Raw genomic sequence first — 24682 nt, 5'->3', positions numbered from 1 at the left:
GAGGTGCACCCATGACCGGCTCAGAAACCAGATTGCATAGCGGAGAAGGTACGGTGGGATTCGAGATGGTCAGTGACCTGTTTGTTGACTTGGCTTTCGAAGACCTTAGATAGGCAGGGCAGAATGGATATAGGTCTTTAACAGTTTGGGTCCAGGGTGTCTCCCCCTTTGAAGAGGGGGATGACTGCGGCAGCTTTCCAGGACTATTGTGAGAAGTTTTCTGGCAGAAGTCAATGTAAAGTGTCACCACCAAATTAAGAGTTTATTCCTAAATGCTATATATCCCTTTACTGAAATGTTGGTAAATTTGAATTTCATTGTTTAAAGAACTTATGAAAGATATTGGTGTGCTTCAGTGACAGTGACAGACATGTATTTGTTTGAAATCTATTTGAAATCTATCAGTTAATGTTTTCATTTCAGAGAGACAGAAAACGCTATATATCCTCCTCACTCTCAGAGAAATAAGTAGTACTGCTAGGTTTTACACAGTCAAATGTAACAAATAACACTTTTTTAAATGAAGAACTATACGAATGATGCATTTGTGACATCAATATAAAACTGTTTTATTTTTAAATGAATCACTACAGTTAAATGAGTTAAAATATTTACATTTTACATTTTAGCCATCTAGCAGATTCTCTTGATTAAAGAGCATGATCATTTCACCTTGTGCTGGGGACAATAAAAAGCCACTCTAAAATGTGCAGTTTTGTCACACAACAAACACAATGTCACAGATGTCTCAAGTTTTGAGGGAGCGTGCAATTAGCATGCTGACTGCAGGAATGTCCACCAGAGCTGTTGCCAGATAATTTATTGTTAATTTCTCTACCATAAGCCACCTCCAACATTGTTTTTGAGAATTTGGCAGTGCGTCCAACCGACCTCACAATCACAGACCACGTGTATGGCGTCCTGTGGGCGAGCGGTTTGCTGATGTCAACGTTGTGTACAGAGTGGGGGTGGGGTTATGGAATGGGCAGGCAAAACTGCGGACAACAAACACAATTGCATTGTATCAATTGTAATTTTAATGCACAGAGGTAATGTGACAAGATCCTGAAACCCATTGTGAGGCCCATTTTTTTAAGGTATCTGTGACCAACAGATGCATATCTGTATTCCAAGCACAGGAGGTTGGTGACACATTAATTGGGGAGAACGGGCTAGCGGTAATGGCTGGAGTGGAATGGTATCAAATACATGTGTTGGATGCCATTTAATTTGCTCTGTTTCAGCCATTATTATGATCCGTCCTCCCCTCAGCAGCCTGATTCCCAGTCAAGGGAAATTCATAGATTAGGGCCTAATACATTTATTTAAATTGACTGATTTCCTTATATGAACTGTAATCTTTGAAATTGTTGCATGTTGCATTTCTATTTTTGTTCAGTATAGCTTCAATGACTGTAATTTTCATCCATATTAAAGGGATCGTTCAAGATTTTTTACAATTGTTTCACAATTGTATTATGTTGTAGCCAGCAATATTCATTAAATAATTTGAAAAAATCCCAATTTTTCATTTTTCAGATGATATATATTTCTTATCGCAGACCCTTGCAGTACCTCTGAGAACCCCTAGGGAGCCACGGAACCCAGTTTGAAAACCCCTGATTTAAGACACTCCTATTCAGCTGCTCATTTGACGCATGCACAATTTCTTTATGGAATTATTGCCATCTCTTTGACTTTATTAGGAGATTAATTTGGACAATAAGTGATTGTGTACCAGTATTTTATTTAATGTGTCAAATGATAATGCATATAGGCTACTGTATAAACACTGCTCTACTTCACTTCTCTAAAAACAAAATGTAATATCACACTAGACATTTATTTTCATATTAAAGCAATAACTGTGTTCAAAGTCTTATTGTGGGATGTGAGAAGCTCAGTACGTCTTAGTGCACTCCTATAATCAGATATCCAACACCGCCAACTCCAACATCCAGTTATCTCGAAGAGCCATGCTTGGCCAGTAGTTCCCCATCATTCTTAAGACTCCAGGAGAGCCATGTGTACCCTTGGGCCCAAACCATGCCAGAGAGCTGAAGATGACTTGTCGAGAAACACACAGGCACTAACAACTGCTGCTTAAAGTGTGGTTGTACCCTTTAAAACCCCTTACCCCAGAGTCTTGACCTCTTTCACACACTTCTGAGTTACTCACCTCATTGAATCTGCTTCAGACCTCTGGGACTATAATCTTGTTATCTCCTATTTCATATTAGTCTCCTATTATCTCCTATTTCAGATTAGTCATATTAAACATATCCTTCTGGGTGAATATGTGAGAACTGCAAATAATTAGATCACAGTCGGGGGCTATAAGGACACACATGTATGTTTTGGTTAGGTTCAATTAACCTTTAAACCAATTACTGTGGAAGATCAAAAAGACACACTAATATCAGCATTACACCAAATTTCAAAATGAACCCCCCCCCCCCCGAAAAAAAAAACGAAATGAACACATTAAACCACCTTGGTTATTGTGAATATTGATAATGGGAACCGATGATACAATTGTAACGATGTGCACTGCGAGTTTGGACGCAAGGTCAGGGAGTGAGTGTTATAATAAATAAACACAACATAAGGCAAACTAAGAAACATTGCCAACGCACAACCTTGACATAGAAACAGAAACAATAATGCCTGGGGAAGGAACCAAAGGGAGTGACATATATAGGGAAGGTAATCAGGGAAGTGATGGAGTCCAGGTGAGTGATGACGCGCAGGTGCCCGTAACGATGGTGACAGGTGTGCGCCATCATGAACAGCCTGGTGACCTAGAGACCTGAAAGGGAGCACATGTGACAACAATGATAGAGACAAGACACAAATATGTATTTGTTGAAAACAAAACATAATTGTGGAACCCAACCTCTTTCGACTGCCTCACTATATTACACTATCTCTATTATCTGACCAACCCACACAATTGATTGAATCACGAGATGTCTCTGAGGGACCTGTACAGTATGTGGATGGGGTTTACAGATCCTCCCAAAAGTAAAGATGATCTAGAGCACCCACTTAATTTGGTATAATGATGCTCATCTAGTGTATCCAGGACACTGAGACAAAATACATGTGTTTTTGAAACATTTCAGTATTCTTATCCAGCTATTTGAAATTATAGATAATTAATAAGACAATTGTTATCATAAATAGTTATCTATATATTACAAAAAGCTGTGAGTAAGGAAACAGATGAATGTTGCCATCTGATGTTCTTTGATTGAAATTGGGTCCTGGTGTGAGTCTCACCAGAGGTGTAGGCAGAGAGGAGAGAGCGATGTGTTGTGTCATGTCCACAGGGACTAGCTAGGCTGTAAAAGTGAGAAGTGGTGTCCATTTGGTCCTGAAAAGGTCATTCTAACACTTTCAGCAGAAATCAAACAAGCTAGCACATTGTCCATGCCAGTCACCAAAATAGAGTCAGGAACAGTCACACACAACCATACTCAGTAAAGACACACACAGTTTGTGCTTTCACTGAGTGACATCAGGGCTACATGTTTGAGTTTGTGCCAATTTAATTTGATTCTTCACTAATAACTTGGAAAAGTAGACAATTCCCACTTATTTAGATAAATTGATTACAGTAGGCCTCAATTCGCAATCGGATTAGATATTCTGGGGATTGAGTCTCACCTTGGTGTCTGAAAACTACATAAACCTGTGTGTTCAACCTACAGAAAACGTACTGCCTATACACAACAAAAACATGTTTACATTTATTTAAAAACTCGCTACGTTTCTTCATGAATGATGGAAAAGTCTTCCCCAAAGGACCAGACTGAAAGAGGCAGGTTGTGATGTGACTCGTCATCAGCAGTGCGTCACGTGACTGGTCCAGCCCATCCCGGAAACAGAAAACAGCAGGGCAGTGGCCGAAGAAGACAGTTTACCATTTTCCTTGATTAGCGATTGGAAAAATAACACAATTAAATGAAAATAAACAGTGATTAAATGTCTTGTGCATGACTTGTTCTATTCACATCCCATTTGAGGTAAGTGTATAAAACTTGGGGCGGGAGGTTTTAATTTTATTTAACTTGGCAAGTCAGTTAAGAGCAAATTCTTATTATGACGACCTACCGGGGAACCGGTTAACTGCCTTGTTCAGGGGCAGAACGACAGATTTTTACCTTGTCAGCTCGGGGATTTGAGCTTGCCACCTTTCGGTTACTAGTCCAACACCCTAACCACTAAGCTACCTGCCACCCCGAGGTAGCCTAGTGATTGGAGTATTAGGTCAGTAACTGACATGTTGCTGAATCGAAACCCCGAGCTGACAAACGTAAAAATCTGTTCTGCCCCTGAACAAGGCAGTTAATCCTTATTATTTAACCCCGGTAGGGCGTCATTGAAAATAAGAATTAGTTCTTAACTGACTGGCCTAGTTAAATAATAAGATAAGACAAAGTTAGCGTGGTGTTCATACGTTTCTAGACAGCTAACGTTATATACCTGAAGAAGGGCACTGTCTTCACTACAGAACGACATATGTAGCTAACGTAATTGCACTTGTGTGCAAAAGCTGTCTGGCCTCGCATCGTGATGTGACGCATGTTTAGTAGCTAGACACGCCCAGAACCATGTTAGTTCGCTTAATAGCTACATGCTAGCCAATCTTTGTTGCTTTACTTGACTGCACCATTGATCAGCAATAATGTGATGTCAATGGTGCAGACGTTCTTGGTAATATATATTTTAGGAAGGTCGGAAAATGTTATGGTACAAATCTTGAATATGGTACTTAACTAGTTGTACTTGTAAATTATAGTGTCATAGGCTGTGCCCCACTGGGAGGAGTATAATGGTGTTTTCCTGCAGCAAAAATGAAATATGTTTAACGTTAGTTGCTTTCACATAAAGGTTATGATTGCAGTAATGGTGCAACAATTGGGAACTCAAGGGTAAAAAACGAGGTCAAATCATGACGTCAGTGATCTTCAGGACAGAAAGTCAGAACTCTAAAAAGAGGCCCGATTTCCTGACTTGATATTCCATTTTTTACCAAGTTCCCAGTTGCCTTGAACACACTGAAGTCGGAAGTCTGAGATTTCCCAGTTCCCAGCTGTTTTGAAAGCAGCATAAGTCTGTCTGATTTATATTTTACAGTCACCACAATGACAGCCATCAAGCATGCCCTCCAGAGGGACATCTTTACGCCCAACGATGAGCGTCTCCTCAGCATTGTCAACGTCTGCAAGGCGGGGAAGAAGAAGAAGAACTGCTTCCTGTGTGCCACAGGTAGAGCATAAATGCCTTTAAAGTCTGACATAAATCAGCTAATTTCACCATATCAGTGTGATATAATGTACACATTCAAAACATGAAAACCACTGTCAGAGATTTAGCATCAGAATCAAATGTCTCTGAACAGTGATTTCACTAAAAATACTAGTTATCAATGGATCCACAGCTCACTCACAACACAGTATTATAACTGTTTGATGTTTCTACCCCAGTCACCACAGAGAGGCCTGTGCAGGTGAGGGTGGTGAAGGTGAAGAAGTCAGACAAAGGGGATTTCTACAAGCGACAGATGGCCTGGGAACTGAGGGATCTGGCTGAAGTGGATGCAAAAGATGCCAGCAAGGTCAGGGAAAGACTGCTTTTTCTCATCTTCCTCTCACTGCCTGAATGTAATTTCTCATAACTTTGTCTTTCTCTCCTCCTCTTCCACTCCCTGTGGCCATTCTTATTTGTCTTCCTTTCCTCTTATGCTTTGTCGTCCTGCTAATTTATTTGATATTGACATTTGGCATCTCTACTGTTCTTGTCATTCAGGAGAACCCAGAGTTTGACCTCCATTTTGAGAAGGTGTATCGATGGGTGGCCAGCAGCACAGCTGAGAAGAATTCCTTCATCTCCTGCATCTGGAAGCTGAATCAGCGTTACCTGCGGAAGAAGGTGGAGTTTGTGAATGTTAGTTCCCAGCTGCTGGAAGGTATGATGGCTCTCTAACTATGGGGGAGGATCACAAGCTTGTGTGTTTTCTAGTGACTCTCGCTGTCCCCTGTGCCTTGCATCTATGAGACTCTTCTTTCTTGCCTGTCCCCAATCTCCTGAACTCAACCTGAAGTGTCTATGTAAGATGTGAGTTGACCTTGGTGTGGCTTAACACGTCTTTATTCTTACTCTTCTCTCTTAAACTCTCACTGGCCAGAGCTTCCTAAAGCGGAAGGTTGGTAGCACTTAACTTCTTTTCCCATTTCCTCTCCATTGGGATTTCACTGTGATGAGTAACCATTCTCATAGTGGACTCACACATCTTTGAAAGTTGTTGCGATTGTTTGCCGCCTTTGGCTATTAAGTGAGTGGCTGTTGAATGGATGCTACTGTATGAATAATAATTGTATAATAATAATAATAATAATAATTGTTCTGCTTTTTGTTTAGTTTGTTGTATTATGTAGTGTATATGTGTTTTTTGATGATATAGTTGAACGAATAGCAGGGTGATGATTGATTGTTTGTGTTCATTTGTGTGAACTGTGCTGTATGCGCATAGCACAATGGTAAACCATCCTGTCCATCCCTGGTTTAGAGTCAGTCCCCAGTGGTGAGAGTCAAAGTGTTGCCGGGGGTGACGAGGATGCTCTGGATGACTACCAGGAGCTGAATGCCCGTGAGGAGCAAGACATTGAGGGCATGATGGAGGTGTGCGAGTACGCCATCTCTAATGCTGAGACCTTTGCTGAGAAACTCTCCAAAGAGCTACAGGTTCTGGATGGGGTGAGTAGACAGCCATGGAGCCTTGGGTCTTCTTGATACAGAGCTACAACATAGACTTGAGTTGGCTGACATATACAGACTACACTGACCATTGTACTATGGTTTATCTGTGGTTGAGCACATTAGTGTGGTTTAGAGAATGATAGATAAGAGAATGATAGAGGCCATAGAGAATGATAGAGGCCTCTAGTGGCCAAAAGGCCATCTTAGCATGGTCAGCGCCATTGAGGGCTTCCACTAAGCGTCCGCCATTTTAAAGTAGTTAAATGGGTGGGGATTCCGATTGGTTGTAGCCACAGTGGCGTCGCCCATGCTGTCACAGCTGCTAAAATGGCACAGATGTAAAGATGAGTCCTATTTATCTTCCCTAATCCCAGGCCAACATCCACTCCATCATGGCATCTGAGAAGCAGGTGAACATCCTGATGCAGCTGCTGGACGAGGCTCTGTCAGAGGTGGACACCATCGAGGGAAAGATGAGCAGCTATGAGGAGATGCTGCAGAGCGTCAAGGAGCAAATGGACCAGATCTCCCAGAGCAACCGCCTCATCCAGATCAGCAACACCAACAACGGCAAGCTCCTGGACGAGATCCAGTTCCTGGTGGTGAGGATAGGGTTTCATGTTTCAGTTGGTTTGTTTTTTTGAGATGGCGTTGAATGATGAATGCCTGTCTCTCAGAACTACATGGACCTGTCGAAGGGACACATCAGGGCCCTGCAGGAAGGAGACCTCTCCTCCTCCAAAGGCATTGAGGCCTGTATCAATGCCTCTGAGGCTCTACTGCAGTGCATGAATGTGGCACTCAGACCAGGTCATGAGAAACTGATGTCTGTGAAGCAGCAGCAGCACCTGTTCACTGAGCTCAGAGATACCTTTTCCCGGCGCCTCACCAACCACCTCAACAACGTGTTCGTCCACCAGGTAATCTACACACCACGGTAACACTTTGCTAGTCCACAATGGTCTCAAGATTTTTATTCTGATTTAAATTAAAAACAAGGACACCTGAACAGCATTCATGACTAGATACCAGGCATAACAGTGCACCATATTTGTGTTTATTGTTACAGTATATTAGTCTTTCCTCATTTTGGCAGGCAGCTCTTTCTGTCCTCCTCATCCACTTCTTGGTTAAGTTCTAACTCCTCTGATCCTGTCTTTTCCTGTCTCTGTCCTGTTTTCTTCCAGTACTGCTCTGGTCATCCTATTCTTCACTCTCTGCCTAATTCTAAACCACCCCACTTTGATCTCTCTGCTCTCAGTCCCTGTACTTGTCAGTTCAACCACTTCAGTCACTTCAAAATGACCATCCCTCAGTTCTATAGGTCCTCCTGTATGTCACTTCCAGTGAGTAGTACCCTCACAGCACCCCCCTTGACCATCCACTCTAAACTACGGCCTTTCTTACTTATCTACACACCCGTGTTTTTTTGTTGCAAAAACGCATTAATGACCGTATGGGTTGTGCTGCTCGTGACTACATTGCTAACCTTCCTCTTTCATCTCAATGGGTCTAAAAGCCTCGGAAGTGCCTCAGACTTTCCTCATTCATTGAAGGCCTTGGTTCTTCTTGTCCTGACTGTCAGTGTGCTGTGCTGGGGTGCCAAGTCATTATACCTCTGCCTGTCTGCTCTGCCTGCATGCTTGTTTGCAGCACCAATGGCAAGTAAATAGACTGAGAATGGTAGAATATGAGGAAACCTACTGATATGGGAATATTAGCAACAAATGAAACACGTGTTATTGGCAGTGAAGTTATTTGATTTTGAATGCTAAGGTCTGGGATATGGACTTAAGAGTAAACTCAGCAAAAAAAAGAAATAACTTCACTAATCTTCATTGTAAAGGGTTTAAACACTGTTTCCAATGCTTGTTCAATGAACCATAAATAATGAATGAGCATGCACCTGTGGAACGGTCGTTAAGACACTAACAGCTTACAGACGGTAGGCAATTAAGGTCACAGTTATGAAAACTTAGGACACTAAAAAGGCCTTTCTACTGACTTGGAAAAACACTAACAGAACGATGCCCGGGGTTCCTGCTCATCTTGTGTGGATGTGCCTTGGGCATGCGGCAAGGAGGCATGAGGACTGCAGATGTGACCAGGGCAATAAATTGCAAAGTCCATACTGTGAGACGCCTAAGACGGCACTACAGGGAGACAGGACGGAAAGCTGATCGTCCTCGCAGTGGCAGACCATGTGTAACAACACCTGCACAGGATTGGTACATCTGAACATCACATCTGCGGGACAGGTACAGAATGGCAACAACAACTGCCCGTACGCAATAGGCTGAGAGAGGCTGGACTGAGGGCCTGTAGGCCTGTTGTAAGGCATGTCTTCACCAGACATCACCAGCAACAGGGTCGCCTATGGGCACAAACCCACCGTCGCTGGACCAGACAGGACTGGCAAAAAGTGCTCTTCACAGAAGAGTCGCGGTTTTGTCTCACCAGGGGTGATGGTCGGATTCATGTTTATCTTCGAAGGAATGCGCGTTACTCCGAGACCTGTCCGTCATGGTCTGGGGCGGTGTGTCACAGCATCATCGGACTGAGCTTGTTGTCATTGCAGGCAATCTCAACGCTGTGCGTTACAGGGAAGACATCCTCCTCCCTCATGTGGTACCCTTCATGCAGGCTCATCCTGACATGACTCTCCAGCATGACAATGCCACCAGCCATACTGCTTGTTCTGTGCATGACTTCCTGCGAGACAGGAATGTCAGTGTTCTGCCATGGCCAGCAACGAGCCCGTATCTCAATCCCATTGAGCACGTCTGGGACCTGTTGGATCGGAGGGTGAGGGCTAAGGCCATTCCCACCAGAAATTATCGGGAACTTGTTGGTGGAAGAGTGGGGTAATATCTAACAGCAAGAACTGGCAAATCTGGTACAGTCCATGAGGAGGAGATGGACTGCAGTACTTAATGCAGCTGGTGGCCACACTATATACTGACTGTTACTTTTGATTTTGTCCCCCCCTTTGTTTAAGGACACATTATTCTATTTCTGTTAGTCACATGTCTGTGGAACTTGTTCAGTTTATGTCTCAGTTGTTGAATCTTGATATGTTCATACAAATATTTACACATGTTATGTTTGCTGAAAATTAACGCAGTTGACAGTGAGAGGATGTTTTTTTTTGCTGAGTTTTTATTAAATGGTTAATCTTCTACTAACACCAGTTTTAATGGTGTATTAGGCCATACATTTGTCCCCAATCCCTATGATTGCATGGGATGTCCCTAAATGGTCCAAAAGAGTCAAAGTCAGTCTGTCTCTGCCTATGTGTGAAACTGAGAGTTTGTGTTTCTCTATTTGTCGAGCCCTTGTTAATTCCCTGTGCTGTCTACGTCCAGGGCCATGACCAAAGCTCCGTGCTCTCCCAGCACATGGCAGAGCTGACCCTGCCTAAACACAGCCCCCTACACAGGGACCTGCTACATTACGCCAAGCTCATGGAGTGGCTCAAGAACACCCAGAGAGAGAAGTACGAAGGCCTGTCCAGGGTGAGTGGCTTTGTCATCATCATTACCACTATCTGGTATCATCAGTGCCTCTATCAGGTATAATCAGTACCACTATCAGGTATCATCATTATTATGATCAGCACCACCATTACATCTCTATTTATATCATCATCACCAGCAGCACAACGATAGCGTCTTATTGCATTTCATGACAATTAAACAATATATTTATTTTTTTCTCAATTTTCAGACTTATGTTGATTACATGACCAGATTATATGAACGAGAAATCAAAGATTTCTTTGAGGTGGCGAAGATCAAAATGGCGGGCACAGCCAAGGAGGGGAAGGGAAATAAGTTTGGTAAGACCTTGAGTTTTTTTCTAAATGTGGGATGTGTGTGTGTGATTGTTTCTTTTCTTTTCTCTGTGTAGCCTTGTAGTTTGCTGTGTTGTTTGATTGAGGTGTTTACCCAATTAGTTGTTGTTTTTTCCTTGGGTTGTTGCGTATGGTTTGTATTTGTGTTGTGTGTGTACTGTATGTGGTTTGATTTTCAGGTAAGTGTGTGTGTGTATATTTGTTCAATATTTGACCAGCTTTTTCTGCATGGTTCAATTCAGCAAACATGTACTTACCTGGTCATACTGCCTCCTGTTTCGTAGCCTTTCACTGCCTAGGAAATGCCCCTGTGTCATGTCATTGTCCTGCTCAGTGTTGCTAGCTGGTGTTTTGCTCAATGTTATTTCCCTATTTGGCTGCTTACTGTATGAAGCCATGACATAAACCAAAGTCTGATATTATCCCTACTACTCATTCTGACTTCAGAGTATGACTTCACTATTTGAGTGTTTTAAGACAAACTGGAGATCCTAAACATTACAAGAAGAATGAAAACATTATTTTACATTTTCCTGTAAAGTAAACTGATATATCAAAGTAAGGGCTCGAGTCAATCCCTAGCGCGGAAGATCTGCGATGAACCACGGTTGAAATTTCAATGTATGTTCTGTTTTAGCCGACGTGCAGCATTTACCGTGAATGCAGTCTCCACGAACGCGGAAACGTTGCCTTTAAATGTCAATCACGCTATAACGCTAATGTTTTGCAATAAGGATTGAATCAGCACTCAATCAATTTACAGTGCCTTGCAAAAGTATTCATCTCCCTTGGCGTTTAGTAGTAGTCCAAATTGGTGAAGTTAAATAAAACATTACTTGTTTCAAAAAATTCAAAACAATTCCAAATGGAAAAGTGGTGCGTGCATATGTATCCACACCCTTTGCTATGAAGCCCCTAAATAAGATCTGGTACAACCAATTACCTTCAGAAGTCACATAATTAGTTAAATAAAGTCCACCTGTGTGCAATCTGTGTGTGTGTGTGTGTGTGTGTGTGTGTGTGTGTGTGTGTGTGTGTGTGTGTGTGTGTGTGGTCGTGGCCAAAAGTTTTAAGAATGACACAAATATTAATTTCCACAAAGTTTGCTGCTTCAGTGTCTTTAGATATTGTCAGGTGTTACTATGGAATATTGAAGTTTAATTAAAAGTATTCAGCCCCCTTGAACTTTGCGACCTTTTGCCACATTTCAGGCTTCAAACATAAAGATATAAAACTGTATTTTGTTGTGAAGAATCAACAAGTGGGACACAATCATGAAGTGGAACGACATTTATTGGATATTTAAAACTTTTTTAACAAATCAAAAACTGAAAAATTGGGCGTGCAAAATTATTCAGCCCCTTTAAGTTAATACTTTGTAGCGCCACCTTTTGCTGCGATTACAGCTGTATTTTTTCCCATTCCTCCTTGCAAAACAGCTCGAGCTCAGTGAGGTTGGATGGAGAGCATTTGTGAACAGCAGTTTTCAGTTCTTTCCACAGATTCTCGATTGGATTCAATGTGGCAAAAGGTCGCAAAGTTCAATACTTTCGCAAGGCACTGTAGTTATCACTTTTGCCTTAAGGCAAGGTGCTCCATAATGCTGTAAAAGACGTTGTTCGTTACCAAACTGATGATTGGGAGAAGTTGCTCTCGGAGGATGTGTTGGTACCATTCTTTATTCATGGCTGTGTTCTTAGGCAAAATTGTGAGTGAACCCACTCCCTTGACTGAGAAGCAACCCCACACATGAATGGTGTCCGGATGCTTTACTGTTGGCATGACACAGGACTGATGGTAGCGCTCACCTTGTCTTCTCCAGACAAGCTTTTTTCTGGATGCCCCAAATAATCGGAAAGGGGATTCATCAGAGAAAATGACTTTACCTCAGTCCTCAGCAGTCCAATCCCTGTTCCTTTTGCAGAATATCAGTCTGTCCCTGATGTTTTTCTTGGAGAGAAGTGGCTACTTTGCTGCCCTTCTAGACACCAGGCCATCCTCCAAAAGCAGCTGAATCAACTTTAGGAGATGGTCCTGGCGCTTGCTGGACTTTCTTGGGCGCCCTGAAGCCTTCTTCACAACAATTAACCGCTCTCCTTGAAGTTCTTGATGATCCGATAAATGGTTGATTTAGGTGCAATCTTGCTGGCAGAAATATCCTTGCCTGGGAAGCCCTTTTTGTGCAAAGCAATGATGATGGCACATGTTTCCTTGCATGTAACCATGATTGGCAGAGGAAGAACAATGATTCCAAGCACCACCCTCCTTTTTGAAGCTTCTCGTCTGTTCGAACTCAATCAGCATGACCGAGTGATCTCCAGCCTTGTCCTTGTCAACACTCACACCTGTGTTAACGAGAGAATCACTGACATGATGTCAGCTGGTCCTTTTGTGGCAGGGCTGAAATGCATGGGAATTGTGTTTTTATGGATTCAGTTCATTTGCATGGCAAAGAGGAATTGCAATTCATCTGATCACTCTTCATAGCATTCTGGAGTATATGCAAATTGCCATCATACAAACTGAGGCAGCAGACTTTGAAAATGTATATTTGTGTCATTCTCAAAACATTTGGCCACGACTGAACACCTGTTCTGACCCCGATTCTGCAACACCACCAAGCAAGCAGCACCATGAAGATCAAGGAGCTCTCCAAACAGATCAGGGACAAAGTTGCAGAGAAGTACAGATCAGAGTTGGTTATAAAAAATATCTGAAACTTTGAACATCCCACAGAGGACCATTATATATCCATTATTAAAAAATGGAAAGAATATGGCACCACAACAAACATGCCAAGAGAGTGCTGCCCACCAAAACTCACAGACCAGGCAAGGAATGCATTAATCAGAGGCAACAGACTAACCAAAGATAACCCTGAAGAAGCTGCAAAGCTCCACAGCGGGGATTGGAGTATCTGTCCATAGGACCACTTTAAGCCGCACACTCAACAGAGCTGGGCTTTACGGAAGAGTGTCCAGAAAAAAGCTATTGCTTAAAGAAAAAAATAAGCAAACACGTTTGGGGTTCGACAAAGGCATGTGGGCGACTCCCCAAACATATGGAAGAAGGTACTCTGGTCAGATGAGACTCAAATGTAGCTTTTTGGCCATCAAGGAGAACTCTATGTCTGGCGCAAACCCTACACCTCTCATCACCCCGAGAATACCATTCCCACAGTGAAGCATGGTGGTGGCAGCATCATGCTGTGGGGATGTTTTTCATCGGCAAGGTCTGGGAAACTGGTCAGAATTGAAGGAAGGATGGGTGGCTCTAAATACAGGGAAATTCTTGACCTGTTTCAGTCTTCCTGAAACTGGGACAGAGGTTCACCTTCCAGCAGGACAATGAACCTAAGCATACTGCTAAAGCTACACTCAAGTGATTTAAGGGGAAATATTTAAATGTCTTGGAATGGCCTAGTCAAAGCCCAGACTGTGGTATGACTTAAAGATTGCTGCACAACAGCGTAACCCATCCAACTTGAAGGAGCTGGAACAGTTTTGCCTTGAAGAATGGGAAAAAATCCCAGTGGCTAGATTTGGCAAGCTTATAGAGACATACCCCAAGAGACTTGCAGCTGTATTTGCTGAAAAAGGTGAATCTACAAAGTATTGACTTTGGGGGTGAATAGTTATCCACGCTCAAGTTTTCATTTTTTTGTCTTATTTCTTGTTTGTTTCACACACAAAATATTTTGCATCTTCAAAGTGGTAGAGATGTTGTATAAATCAAATTATACAAACCCCCAACAAAATCCATTTTAATCCAGGTTGTAAGGTAACAAAATAGGAAATATGCCAAGGGGGTGAATACTTTCGCAAGCCACTGTATTTATATTTCAATGCTCTGAAAAACAACCTTTTCATTTAAAGAGCTTTGGTTTGGCAGGAGTACAAGGCTCTGCCTTCCAAATTCAGAATTTCATTTTTTTCTTCTACAGAACAAAATGAACAAAATGTTTGTTTTCCAAAAGGCTGTCTTCAGGGCAATTACAGACTTTGTAGCGCATGTCAGTCTGTTACTTTTGACCTCTTAACGTGCCCCCATGCTGCATGTCATGAGCCTAACATGTCTTTGTCTCTGATGCCTGCCTTTCTAACCGTTCGCCAGCCACGCTTCCGCGGAAAGAGAGTGCTTTCAAACAGGAAACTGAAAGTAAGTATCCCATGTGGTTCATGCAGTCCCACATCTGTAACCTGCCCACACCCCTACCCACCTGCTCCCCACTACTATGTCCCTGATACTGCAGCACAGCCAGGACCCCCTTCCCCCTGCTCAGAACCCTCCTCCCCTACAGACTTACTCTGCCTAGAGTACACCCAACCTTCCATTTATAGAGCACATAGATGTTAATTTATCAGACAAAAACAATAAGCATGTACATTCTGTATTTGTGGCATAGGATACTACTCATTCACAATACAAAAGGATACATTGAGGTCAACATATCCAGCAAGTTTCTCTGATAATGAATGTCCAACATCCATAATAAGATTAATTTGAACTCTTACAAATGGTCTTTATTACCAAGCACACGTTTAAATGTTTCATATTTTCTTATCTCTCAATTGTCTTCAGCTGTTCATGTTATGTGTAATTACTGTTAAACGAAAAATTTTAAAGATGCATATTCACATGTGCTTTGTGGCATACTTTCAGATGCCAGTTATTTATTTTCAACAGCACAGTTGCTCTGCTTTTAGAATAAGTCAATGTGAATGCAGCTTTGGTCTCAGGGGCTATAGATAGGGCAGTGTTCCAGAGACTAGTATTTAGCCTGTGGTTTGAACATGTTTTCAACTGTTACCTCTCTCGTGCCCCAGGCCTGCATGGCAGCTCCGGGAAGCTTACAGGCTCCACCTCCAGTCTGAATAAGCTGGCAGTGCAGAGCTCCAGCAGCAGGCGCTCCCAGTCCTCCTCACTGCTGGACATGGGCAACATGTCTGCCTCAGACCTGGATGTGGCCGACAGGACCAAGTTTGACAAGGTGATAGTCACTGAGAGGACCATAGCCACCATACTACAGTCTTTATCGTGCAGATACTACCTGTGGGTTCTCTTTCTCATTTTAGATGCGTAATTAGTTTTGTGTGTTTTTTTATTTATGTTGATCAATTGATTTAGGTGTCTCTCTGTAGATCTTTGAGCAGGTTCTTAGTGAGCTGGAGCCTCTCTGTCTAGCAGAACAAGACTTCATCAGCAAGTTCTTCAAGCTACAGCAGCACCCCACCCTGGCTCAGGTAAATTACATGCTAATCTGACTGGCTGAGTGTTTGCAAGTGAGATTATGAACAATTTTCAATTAACCAGTTTTTTTCTATCAGGGAGAAGTGGAGGAATCGGATGGGGTGGTGCCCTCCAGACAGCCACCTCCAGGGGAGTACAGACACTTCATATCATCGACTGAGTGAGTAGCTAGCTTCTCATTTCTTACTGACATTTACTGTATGCTCTTAATGTCCATCAATAGTACTAGGGGCACTAAACATGCAACAAATATGACAAGTCCATATGTCATCTTTCATGGTCCACCTCTCTGCTATCCTCTTCACTCTTCCCATATTCTCTTTCCTTCTGTCTTATCACCTGTCTGGGCCTCCTCAGGAAGGACATGGTGCGGTTGATGATGAACAAGGTCTTCCAGAGCATTGAGACAGAACTTAACAGCCTCATCACTCTGGGAGACAAGATTGACACCTTCCACTCCCTGTACATGTTGGTGAAGATGAGTCATCACGTGTGGACGGCAGAGAATGTGGACCCTGCCTCCTACCTCAGCACCACCCTCGGCAACGTGCTGGTCACCGTCAAAAGGAACTTTGACAAGTGCATTGTGAATAGCGCTCACGTCAATTTTTTTTAAAGGAATCTGTGTATCTAGTGCTGTTAGACTATTAGCTGTGTGTGAACCAGTTCTTTTTCCGTCTCAGTCGGGACAGATCAGACAGATGGAGGAGGTTAAGATCTCTAAGAAGAGCAAGGTGGGCATCCTGCCCTTTGTCGCTGGGTTTGAGGAGTTTGCTGAGCTGGCTGAAACCATCTTCCGTAATGCAGAGCGCAGAGGAGATCTGGACAAGGCATATGTCAAACTCATCAGAGCTGTCTTCATGAATGGTGGGTCTAATATTTGCTTATGATTTGGTGGACAAGTTAAATAGAGTCATGTGGTTGGGAAGCAGTGCTCTGATTGGTGTTGGTCTTGCTGTGGGGTGTTTCCAGTGGAGAAAGTGGCCAATGAGAGTCAGAAGACGCCCCGTGACGTGGTGATGATGGAGAACTTCCACCACATCTTCTCCACACTGTCCCACCTTAAGATCTCCTGCCTGGAGACAGAGAGGCGAGAGGCCAAACACAAGTACACAGACCACCTGCAGTCCTATGTCATCAACTCCCTGGGACAGCCCCTAGAGAAACTCAATGTGAGAGAGAGGGTTTATACTTGGCAATGTTAAAGTGTTGTGAGGGAGTGCGCCATGGGTGTAGAAACTGAATTGAATTGGTTTCATAGTTGTATTTAATCTATACATTGTATGATGAATATAACTCATTAGAACTGTCAGATATTTCAGACATACTCAAAACGTAATCAGTTATGCCCCTCTATGCTTTGCAGCACTTCTTTGAGGGAGTGGAGGCACGTGTGGCCCAGGGCGTACGTGAGGATGAGGTGAGCTACCAGCTGGCGTTCAACAAACAGGAGCTGCGTAAAGTGATAAAGGAGTACCCCGGCAAGGAGGTAAAGAAGGGACTGGACAACCTGTACAAGAAGATGGACAAGCATCTGTGTGAGGAAGAGAGCCTGTTACAGGTGACAGACAATCTAGCAGTTTATAATACATATATTCTGTTCAGTTTAACAGCTGGTTATGTAAATGTGTTGTAATGGTTGATCCAAGTTCTTTGTACAACAGTTGAATGAGTTCCCCATTTTCTCCACTAGGTGGTGTGGCATTCCATGCAGGATGAGTTCATCCGTCAGTACAAGCACTTTGAAGGCTTGATTGGCCGTTGCTACCCAGGGTCTGGAATTACCATGGAGTTTACCATTGGAGACATGTTGGAGTACTTCTCAAGCATTGCTCAATCACATTAATTGCAAGTGTGTGTGTGTGTACGTACTGAACAAAAACATAAATGCAACAATTTCAAAGACTTTACTGAGTTACAGTTCATATTAAGAAATCAGTCCATTTAAATAAATAAATTAGGCCCTAATCGATGGATTCCATATGACTGGGAATATAAATATGCATCTGTTGGTTAGATACCTTTAAAAAATAAAATAAAAAGTAGGGGCGTGGATCAAAACCAGTCAGTATCTGGTGTGACAACCATGTGTCTCATGCAGCGCGACATACCTCCTGTGCATAGAGTTGATCAGGCTGTTGATTGTGGCCTGTGGAAGGTTGTCCAACTCCTCTTCAATTGCTGTGTGAAGTTGCTGGAACACGCTGTCGTCTGGTGAGTATGCAGGCCATGGAAGAACTGGGACATTTTCAGCTTCCAAGAATTCTGTACAGAGGGGCGACATGGGGCTGTGCATCACGCTGAAACATGAGGTGATGGCGGCGGATGAACGGCACGACCATGCTCCTCAGGATCTTGTCACGATATCTCTGTGCATGGATATTGCCATCGAGAAAATGCAATTGTGTTCGTTGTACGTAGTTTATGCCTACCCATACCATAACCCCACTGCCACCATGGGGCACTCTGTTCACGTTAACATCAGCAAACCGCTCGTCCACACCGCTGCCATCTGCCCGGTACAGTTGAAACTGGGATAAATCTGGGGAGCACACTTCTCCAGCGTGCCAATGGCCATCAAAGGTGAGCATTTGCCCACTGAAGTTGGTTACGACCCTGGTGAGGACAGTGAGCATGCAGATGGTCCCGCAGGTGAAGAAGCCGGATGTGGAGGTCCTGGGCTGGTGTGGTTACACGTGGTCTGCGTTTGGGAAGCCAGTTGGACGTACTGCAAAATTCTTTAAAACAATGTTGGAGGTGGTTTATGGTAGAAAAATTAACATTCAATTTCTTGCAACAGCTCTAGTGGAGTCAGCATGCCAATTGCACACTCCCTCAACTTGAGACATCTGTGGCATTGTGTGACAAAACTGCACATTTAAAAGGAGCCTTATTGTCCTCGAGCACAAGGTGCACCTATGTAATGAACATGCTGTATAAACAGCTTCTTGATATGCTACACCTGTCAGCTGGATGGATTATCTTGGCAAAGGAGAAATGCTCACTAACGGGGATGTAAACAAATGTGTGCACTTTAGAGAAGTAAGCTTTTTCTGGGATATTTTATTTCAGCTCACGAAACATAGAAACAGGACTTTACATGTTGAATTTATAAGTTTGTTCAGTATAACATTACACATGCTCTTTGTTGCGTCATAGTGCTTCACACAAAATAAACGTTATTTACTGGAATCAATCCGGCGTTGCTGTGTGTGTGTGGCCAATATAAAGTACATTGAATGAAACTGATTGAACTGCACTTGAAATTGTCTGGAAGGCAATGAATTGAACAGTTGTCAAAAGGTAGTGTGTGTGCGTCTGTCAGGTAGCCTAGTGGCTAAGAGCATTGGGCCAGTACCCGAAAGGTTGCTGGTTCAAATCCCAGAGCCAACTAGGAGAAAAATCTGCGTTGTCCCTTGAGCAAGGCACTTTAATTAAGCCTGTAAGTTGCTCTGGGTAAGTGTTTGCTAAATGACTTCTGTGTGTGTGTTCATATTGGCACATGTTACTGATTTCTCATTAAATTGTAATTGTGTGATTTTTCTTCCTTTGTTATAACACTAATCACCTATACACAACAAACTCTTCAAAATTAAGAGGTTAAAATTTTGGCTTGTATATATCACTGCTCAAAAAATCTTAAACCCTCTGTGATCACTGATGTCTTTAACTTTGTAGAGTCACAGAATATCATCTACTGTCATCTACTCATCTACTGGAATCTTCATCCCAAATGTGACTTTCAACAGAATGCCATATTGCCAAATACATTTCTTTTTTGTATGTCCATTTTTTACACTTTTATTTTATACTTGATAGTACTACAGCCTATGAATAATATAGACAGTCACAGTTTTTGTAAAAGGGGATGAGGACCGATTAGATTTGGCATTAGCCCTGAGCTCATTCACGTTCTAAAATAAGAACTAGAACTGCAAGACAGTGCATTTTCTCACGAGTTTACCATTTGTTGGAGCTTTTCACTGGCGCAGGTTTATGGGGTCTGTGCTATCCGGGATCCTGTCCTTGGGACAAAGATTTGCATAACTAAACCATCATTGTACGATCTGGGACGTCCCTAACCCATTGAAGTTGACATAATGTTACAATTTCGTGTTAGTGTAAAGGTAGGGACGTCCCAAGGATACTAGATAGTACTGACCAAGGTTCACGTGTCTCGTTTCCATGGATAAAGTAAAGAGACGTGGGCTGTGTGCTTCGGCGCCATTTTAAAACTACTTTACCGCGGACAAAGTCAAACAAAAAGCTAGTTCAGGTCAGGACGAGTCGAATGAGATCTTTGCATTCATGAAAAATCCATGCACTGACCACAAAAGAGACCACCATCGCAAACCCCTTAAAGGCATTCCACATACGCGAAAGAGCCTCAGTCTTATGCAGTCTATTCAGCCTTGTTGGTTCGACAACTTTCTATAGCTACAGAAGTCATGTCAAGAATCACAGGCTGACGAGCTAACGCTAGCTGTCTAACAGTAGCTAACCGTGCCGTGGATTTCTGAGTACAGTAAAACTTACTAGTTAAAGTTTACTGACAAGAATATATAGCTATTATGATGTTATATAGCTAGACTTTGTCAGTGAAATCCTGTTTTCCCTGTTGCCTCAACTTTACCTGGCCTGAACAAGCTAACTTATTTAGCCATGTAGTAGCTAGCTCCAGCTTGACATGTTGTAAACTACTTGCTCTGGTCCAATAGAAGGCCATTTCATTGACTGTCAGTGCATTAACATCCTATATTTGGCTAAACCAATAGTATTGGGTGTTTTATTGCAGGCTAGCTATCTAGTCAATAAACAATAATCAGCTAACAAACTAGTTATAACCACATATATATGTATATATACAGAACCAGTCAAAAGTTTGGACACACCTGCTCATTCATTGTAGAATAATAGTGAAGACATCAAAACTGAAATAACACATGGAATCACGTAGTAACAAAAAAGTGTTAAACAAATCAAAATAGATTTTATATTCAGATTCTTCAAAGTAGCCACCCTTTGCCTTGATGACAGCTTTGCACACCCTTAGCATTCTTTCAAACAGCTTCATGAGGTGGAATGCATTACAATTCATTAACAGGTGTGCTTTGTTAAAAGTTCGTTTGTGGAATTTCTTTCATTTTTAATGCATTTGAGCCAATCAGTTGTGTTGTGACAAGGTAGGGGTGGGATTACAGAGGGTAGTCCTATTTGGTAAAAGACCAAATCCATATTATGGCAAGAACAGCTCAAATTAACAAAGAGAAATTACAGTCCATCATTACTTTAAGACATGAAGGGCAGTCAATCTGTAAAATTTCAAGAACTTTGAAAGTTTCTTCAAGTGCAGTCGCAAAAACCATCAAGCGCTATGATGAAATTGGCTCTCCTGAGGACAGGAATGGAAGATCCAGAGTTACCTCTGCTGCATAGGATAAGTTCTTTAGAGTTACCATCCTCAGAAATTGCAGCCCAAATAAATGCTTCACAGAGTTCAAGTAACAGACACATCTCAACTTCAACTGTTCAGAGGAGACTGTGCGAATCAGGCCTTCGTGGTCTAATTTCTACAAAGAAACCACTACTGCACTAAAGGACAAAAATAATAAAAAGAGACTTGTGCATGGGCTGTCATTAGACCGGTGGAAATCTGTCCTTTGGTCTGGAGTCCAAATCTGAGATTTTTGGTTCCAACTGCTGTGTCTTTGTGAGACGCAGAGTAGGTGAACGGATGATCTCCGCATGTGTGGTTCCCACCGGGAAGCACGGAGGAAGAGGTGTGGGGGTGCTTTGCTGGTGACACTGTGGGGGAAAGGCACATTTACAGTGGGGGAAAAAAGTATTTAGTCAGCCACCAATTGTGCAAGTTCTCCCACTTAAAAATATGAGAGAGGACTGTAATTAACCTGTTACTTAACTTGATATATACATTCGGCGCATTCTCTGGCTCCAAGCTAAACTGTCAAAAAAGCGAATTGATGCCGATATCACTTCCTGTGGATATACAATTTCTGCAATCTACCCCATTTAGAACAGTGATGGACAAGTTCACAAGCATTGGCATTGTAGTGACAAGAGACCTTGATCAGCTATTGAAAGCGAATTGGGACATGAACATTTATCAGCTTAAACAAAATATAGATTTTTGGAAAACTCTGCCTATCTTCTTGGTTGGTCGTATAAATGCTGTTAAAATGCTTCTCCAACCGAGGTTTCTTTACCTTTTCCAATGTATACCCAATTTCACACCACAAAGCTATTTTAAGAAACTGGATTCAATAGTAATTCCATTTTCATGGGATAACAAGGCAGTCAGAATTTCAAAGAAGCATTTATGCAAGTACAATATAGAGGGGGTGTAACGTCGTTCTTCGTTTGTTGAAAGAGAGTCGGACCGAAATGCAGCATGGTGGTTACTCATGTCTTTAATGAATGAATCGCGGTACATGAAAATAACTGATACAAATACAAAACAACAAAACGGAACATGAAACCTAATTACAGCCTATCTGGTGAAACTACACAGAGACAGGAACAATCACCCACGAAATACAAAGTGAAACCCCGGCTACCTAAATACGGTTCCCCATCAGAGACAAAAAGAATCACCTGACTCTGATTGAGAACCGCCTCAGGCAGCCAAGCCTATACTAGACACACCCCTAATCAACCACAATCCAAATGCCTACAAAAACTCCAATACGACAATACAATAAACCCATGTCACACCCTGGCCTGAACAAATAATTAAAGAAAACACAAAATACTAAGACCAAGGCGTGACAGGGGGGCTTTGGCCTTCCTCACTTTAAACTGTATTATTGGGCTGCTAATCTGAACATTGTGTCTTTCTGGAGGGAAAGTTGACCTGGGATGCGACATGATATATCTTCATGGCTTTTGATTGAGCAGGCCTCCTGTCAACGTTACTCACTAGCTGCACTTGTTAATAGTCCAGCATATGTGAAAAAAGCCACAATCCAGTCATTTGTCATAATCTTAGGATCTGGAAACAGATTAGTTATTTTCTTAACATACCCACTGTATACACTGACAGCCCAATTTGCCTGAATCATGCTTTCCACCCCGCATTGGATGATGTGGTGTTTTCACAGTGGAGGGAGAAGGGGCTCACAATGATTGGTAACTTATACATAGATGGTCGGTTAGCTTCATTTCAACAATTACAGGGTAAGTTTAACATGCCAACAACAAATTTTTTCAGATACCTCCAAATCAGGAATCTCTTCAGGACACATATTTTTTCACCTTTATTTAACCAGGTAAGCTAGTTGAGAACAATTCTCATTTGCAACTGCGACCTGGCTAAGATAAAGCATAGCAGTTCGACACATAAAACAACACAGAGTTACACATGGAATGAACAAAACATACGGTCAATAATACAGTAGAAAAAAAGAAAACAAAGTCTATATACAGTGAGTGCAAATTAGGTCAAATAAGGGAGTTAAGGCAATAAATAGGCCATGGTGGTGAAGTAATTACAATATGGCAATTAAACACTGGAATGGTAGATGTGCAAAAGATGGATGTGCAAGTAGAGATACTGCGGTGCAAAAGGAGCAAAATAAATAAATACAGTATGAGGTAGATAGATGGGCTGTATACAGATGGGCTATGAACAGGTGCAGTGATCTGTGAGCTGCTCTGACAGCTGGTCCTTAAAGCTAGTGAGGGAGATAAGAATCTCCAGCTTCAGTGATTTTTGCAGTTCGTTCCACTCAGTGGCTGCGACCAAAGGAGGAGTTGGCTTTGGGGGTGACCAGTGAGAAATATCTGCTGGAACGTGTGCTATGAGTGGGTGCTGCTATGGTGACCAGCGAGCTGAGATAGGGCGGGGCTTTACCTAGCAGAGACTTGTAGATAACCTGTAGCCAGTGGGTTTGGCCACGAGTATGAAGCGAGGGACAGCTAACGAGAGCGTACAGGTCACAGTGGTGGGTAGTATATGGGGCTTTGGTGACAAAACCGATGGCACTGTGATTGACTACATCCAGTTTTCTGAGTAGAGTGTTGGAGGCTATTTTATAGATGACCTTGCCGAAGTCAAGGATCGGTAGGATGGTCAGTTTTACGAGGGTATGTTTGGCAGCATGAGTGAAGGAAGCTTTGTTGTGAAATATGAAGCCGATTCTAGATTACATTTTTGATTGGAGATGCTTAATGTGAGTCTGGAAGGAGAGTTTACAGTCTAGCCAGACACCTAGGTATTTGTAGTTATCCACGTATTCTAAGTCAGAACCGTCCAGAGTAGTGTTCTATCTTGTCGGAAAATGTTATAGTTAGGAATTAAAATTTCAAGGTTTTTGGTGGTCTTCCTAAACCAGGATTCAGACACGGCTAGGACATCCGGATTGTTGGAGTGTGCTAGGGCAGTGAATAAAACAAACTTAGGGAGGAGGCTTGTAATGTTAACATGCATGAAACCAAGGCTTTTACGGTTGCAGAAGTCAACAAATGAGATAGCCTGGGAGATGGGAGTGGAGGTAGACACTGCAGGGCCTGGATTAACCTCTACATCGCCAGAGGAACAGAGGAGGAGTAGGATAAGGATGGCATTATCCACAGTATGGCATTAAGCCAAATAGTCCTACAGTAGATAGCCTGATCATTCTCAAACTCCATTCAAAAGGGTCAGTCTCTAGACTGTATGATGTGCTACAGGCCCACATAGAGGTATCCACCGACACTATTAAAAGGGCTTGGGAACAAGATCTAGGTTCAGAAATCTCAGATGAGGACTGGGTAGGAGCTCTCAGGAATATAAACCATAGTTCAGTGAATGCCAGG

General features: G+C 42.5%; 1 protein-coding gene across 4 annotated transcripts; it reads left to right on the top strand.

Annotated features, from left to right (window-relative positions):
- The first annotated feature begins 3874 nt into the window (after nt 1-3874).
- On the top strand, nt 3875-17993 carry LOC123996812 (exocyst complex component 1-like). Of its 4 annotated transcripts, XM_046300539.1 has the most exons (19): nt 3875-4028; nt 5143-5274; nt 5493-5623; nt 5815-5974; nt 6194-6211; nt 6575-6762; nt 7140-7367; nt 7443-7685; nt 10131-10280; nt 10492-10603; nt 14732-14776; nt 15445-15608; nt 15760-15861; nt 15946-16028; nt 16226-16454; nt 16552-16735; nt 16841-17040; nt 17235-17429; nt 17562-17993. In XM_046300539.1, exons 2-19 carry the CDS (start codon nt 5151-5153, stop codon nt 17712-17714), a joined length of 2709 nt encoding a protein of 902 aa, XP_046156495.1. In that variant the 5' UTR covers nt 3875-4028; nt 5143-5150; the 3' UTR covers nt 17715-17993. The 4 variants fall into 4 exon arrangements, with proteins under 4 accessions (XP_046156495.1, XP_046156496.1, XP_046156497.1 ...); XM_046300540.1 differs by lacking the exon at nt 6194-6211; XM_046300541.1 differs by lacking the exon at nt 14732-14776.
- Nucleotides 17994-24682: the final 6689 nt, after the last annotated feature.

Source organism: Oncorhynchus gorbuscha, linkage group LG15 (genome assembly GCF_021184085.1).
Source record: "Oncorhynchus gorbuscha isolate QuinsamMale2020 ecotype Even-year linkage group LG15, OgorEven_v1.0, whole genome shotgun sequence".
NCBI lineage: Eukaryota > Metazoa > Chordata > Actinopteri > Salmoniformes > Salmonidae > Oncorhynchus > Oncorhynchus gorbuscha.
Note: the sequence above shows the minus strand (reverse complement) of the source record. Positions and strands in the feature narration are given on the sequence as shown.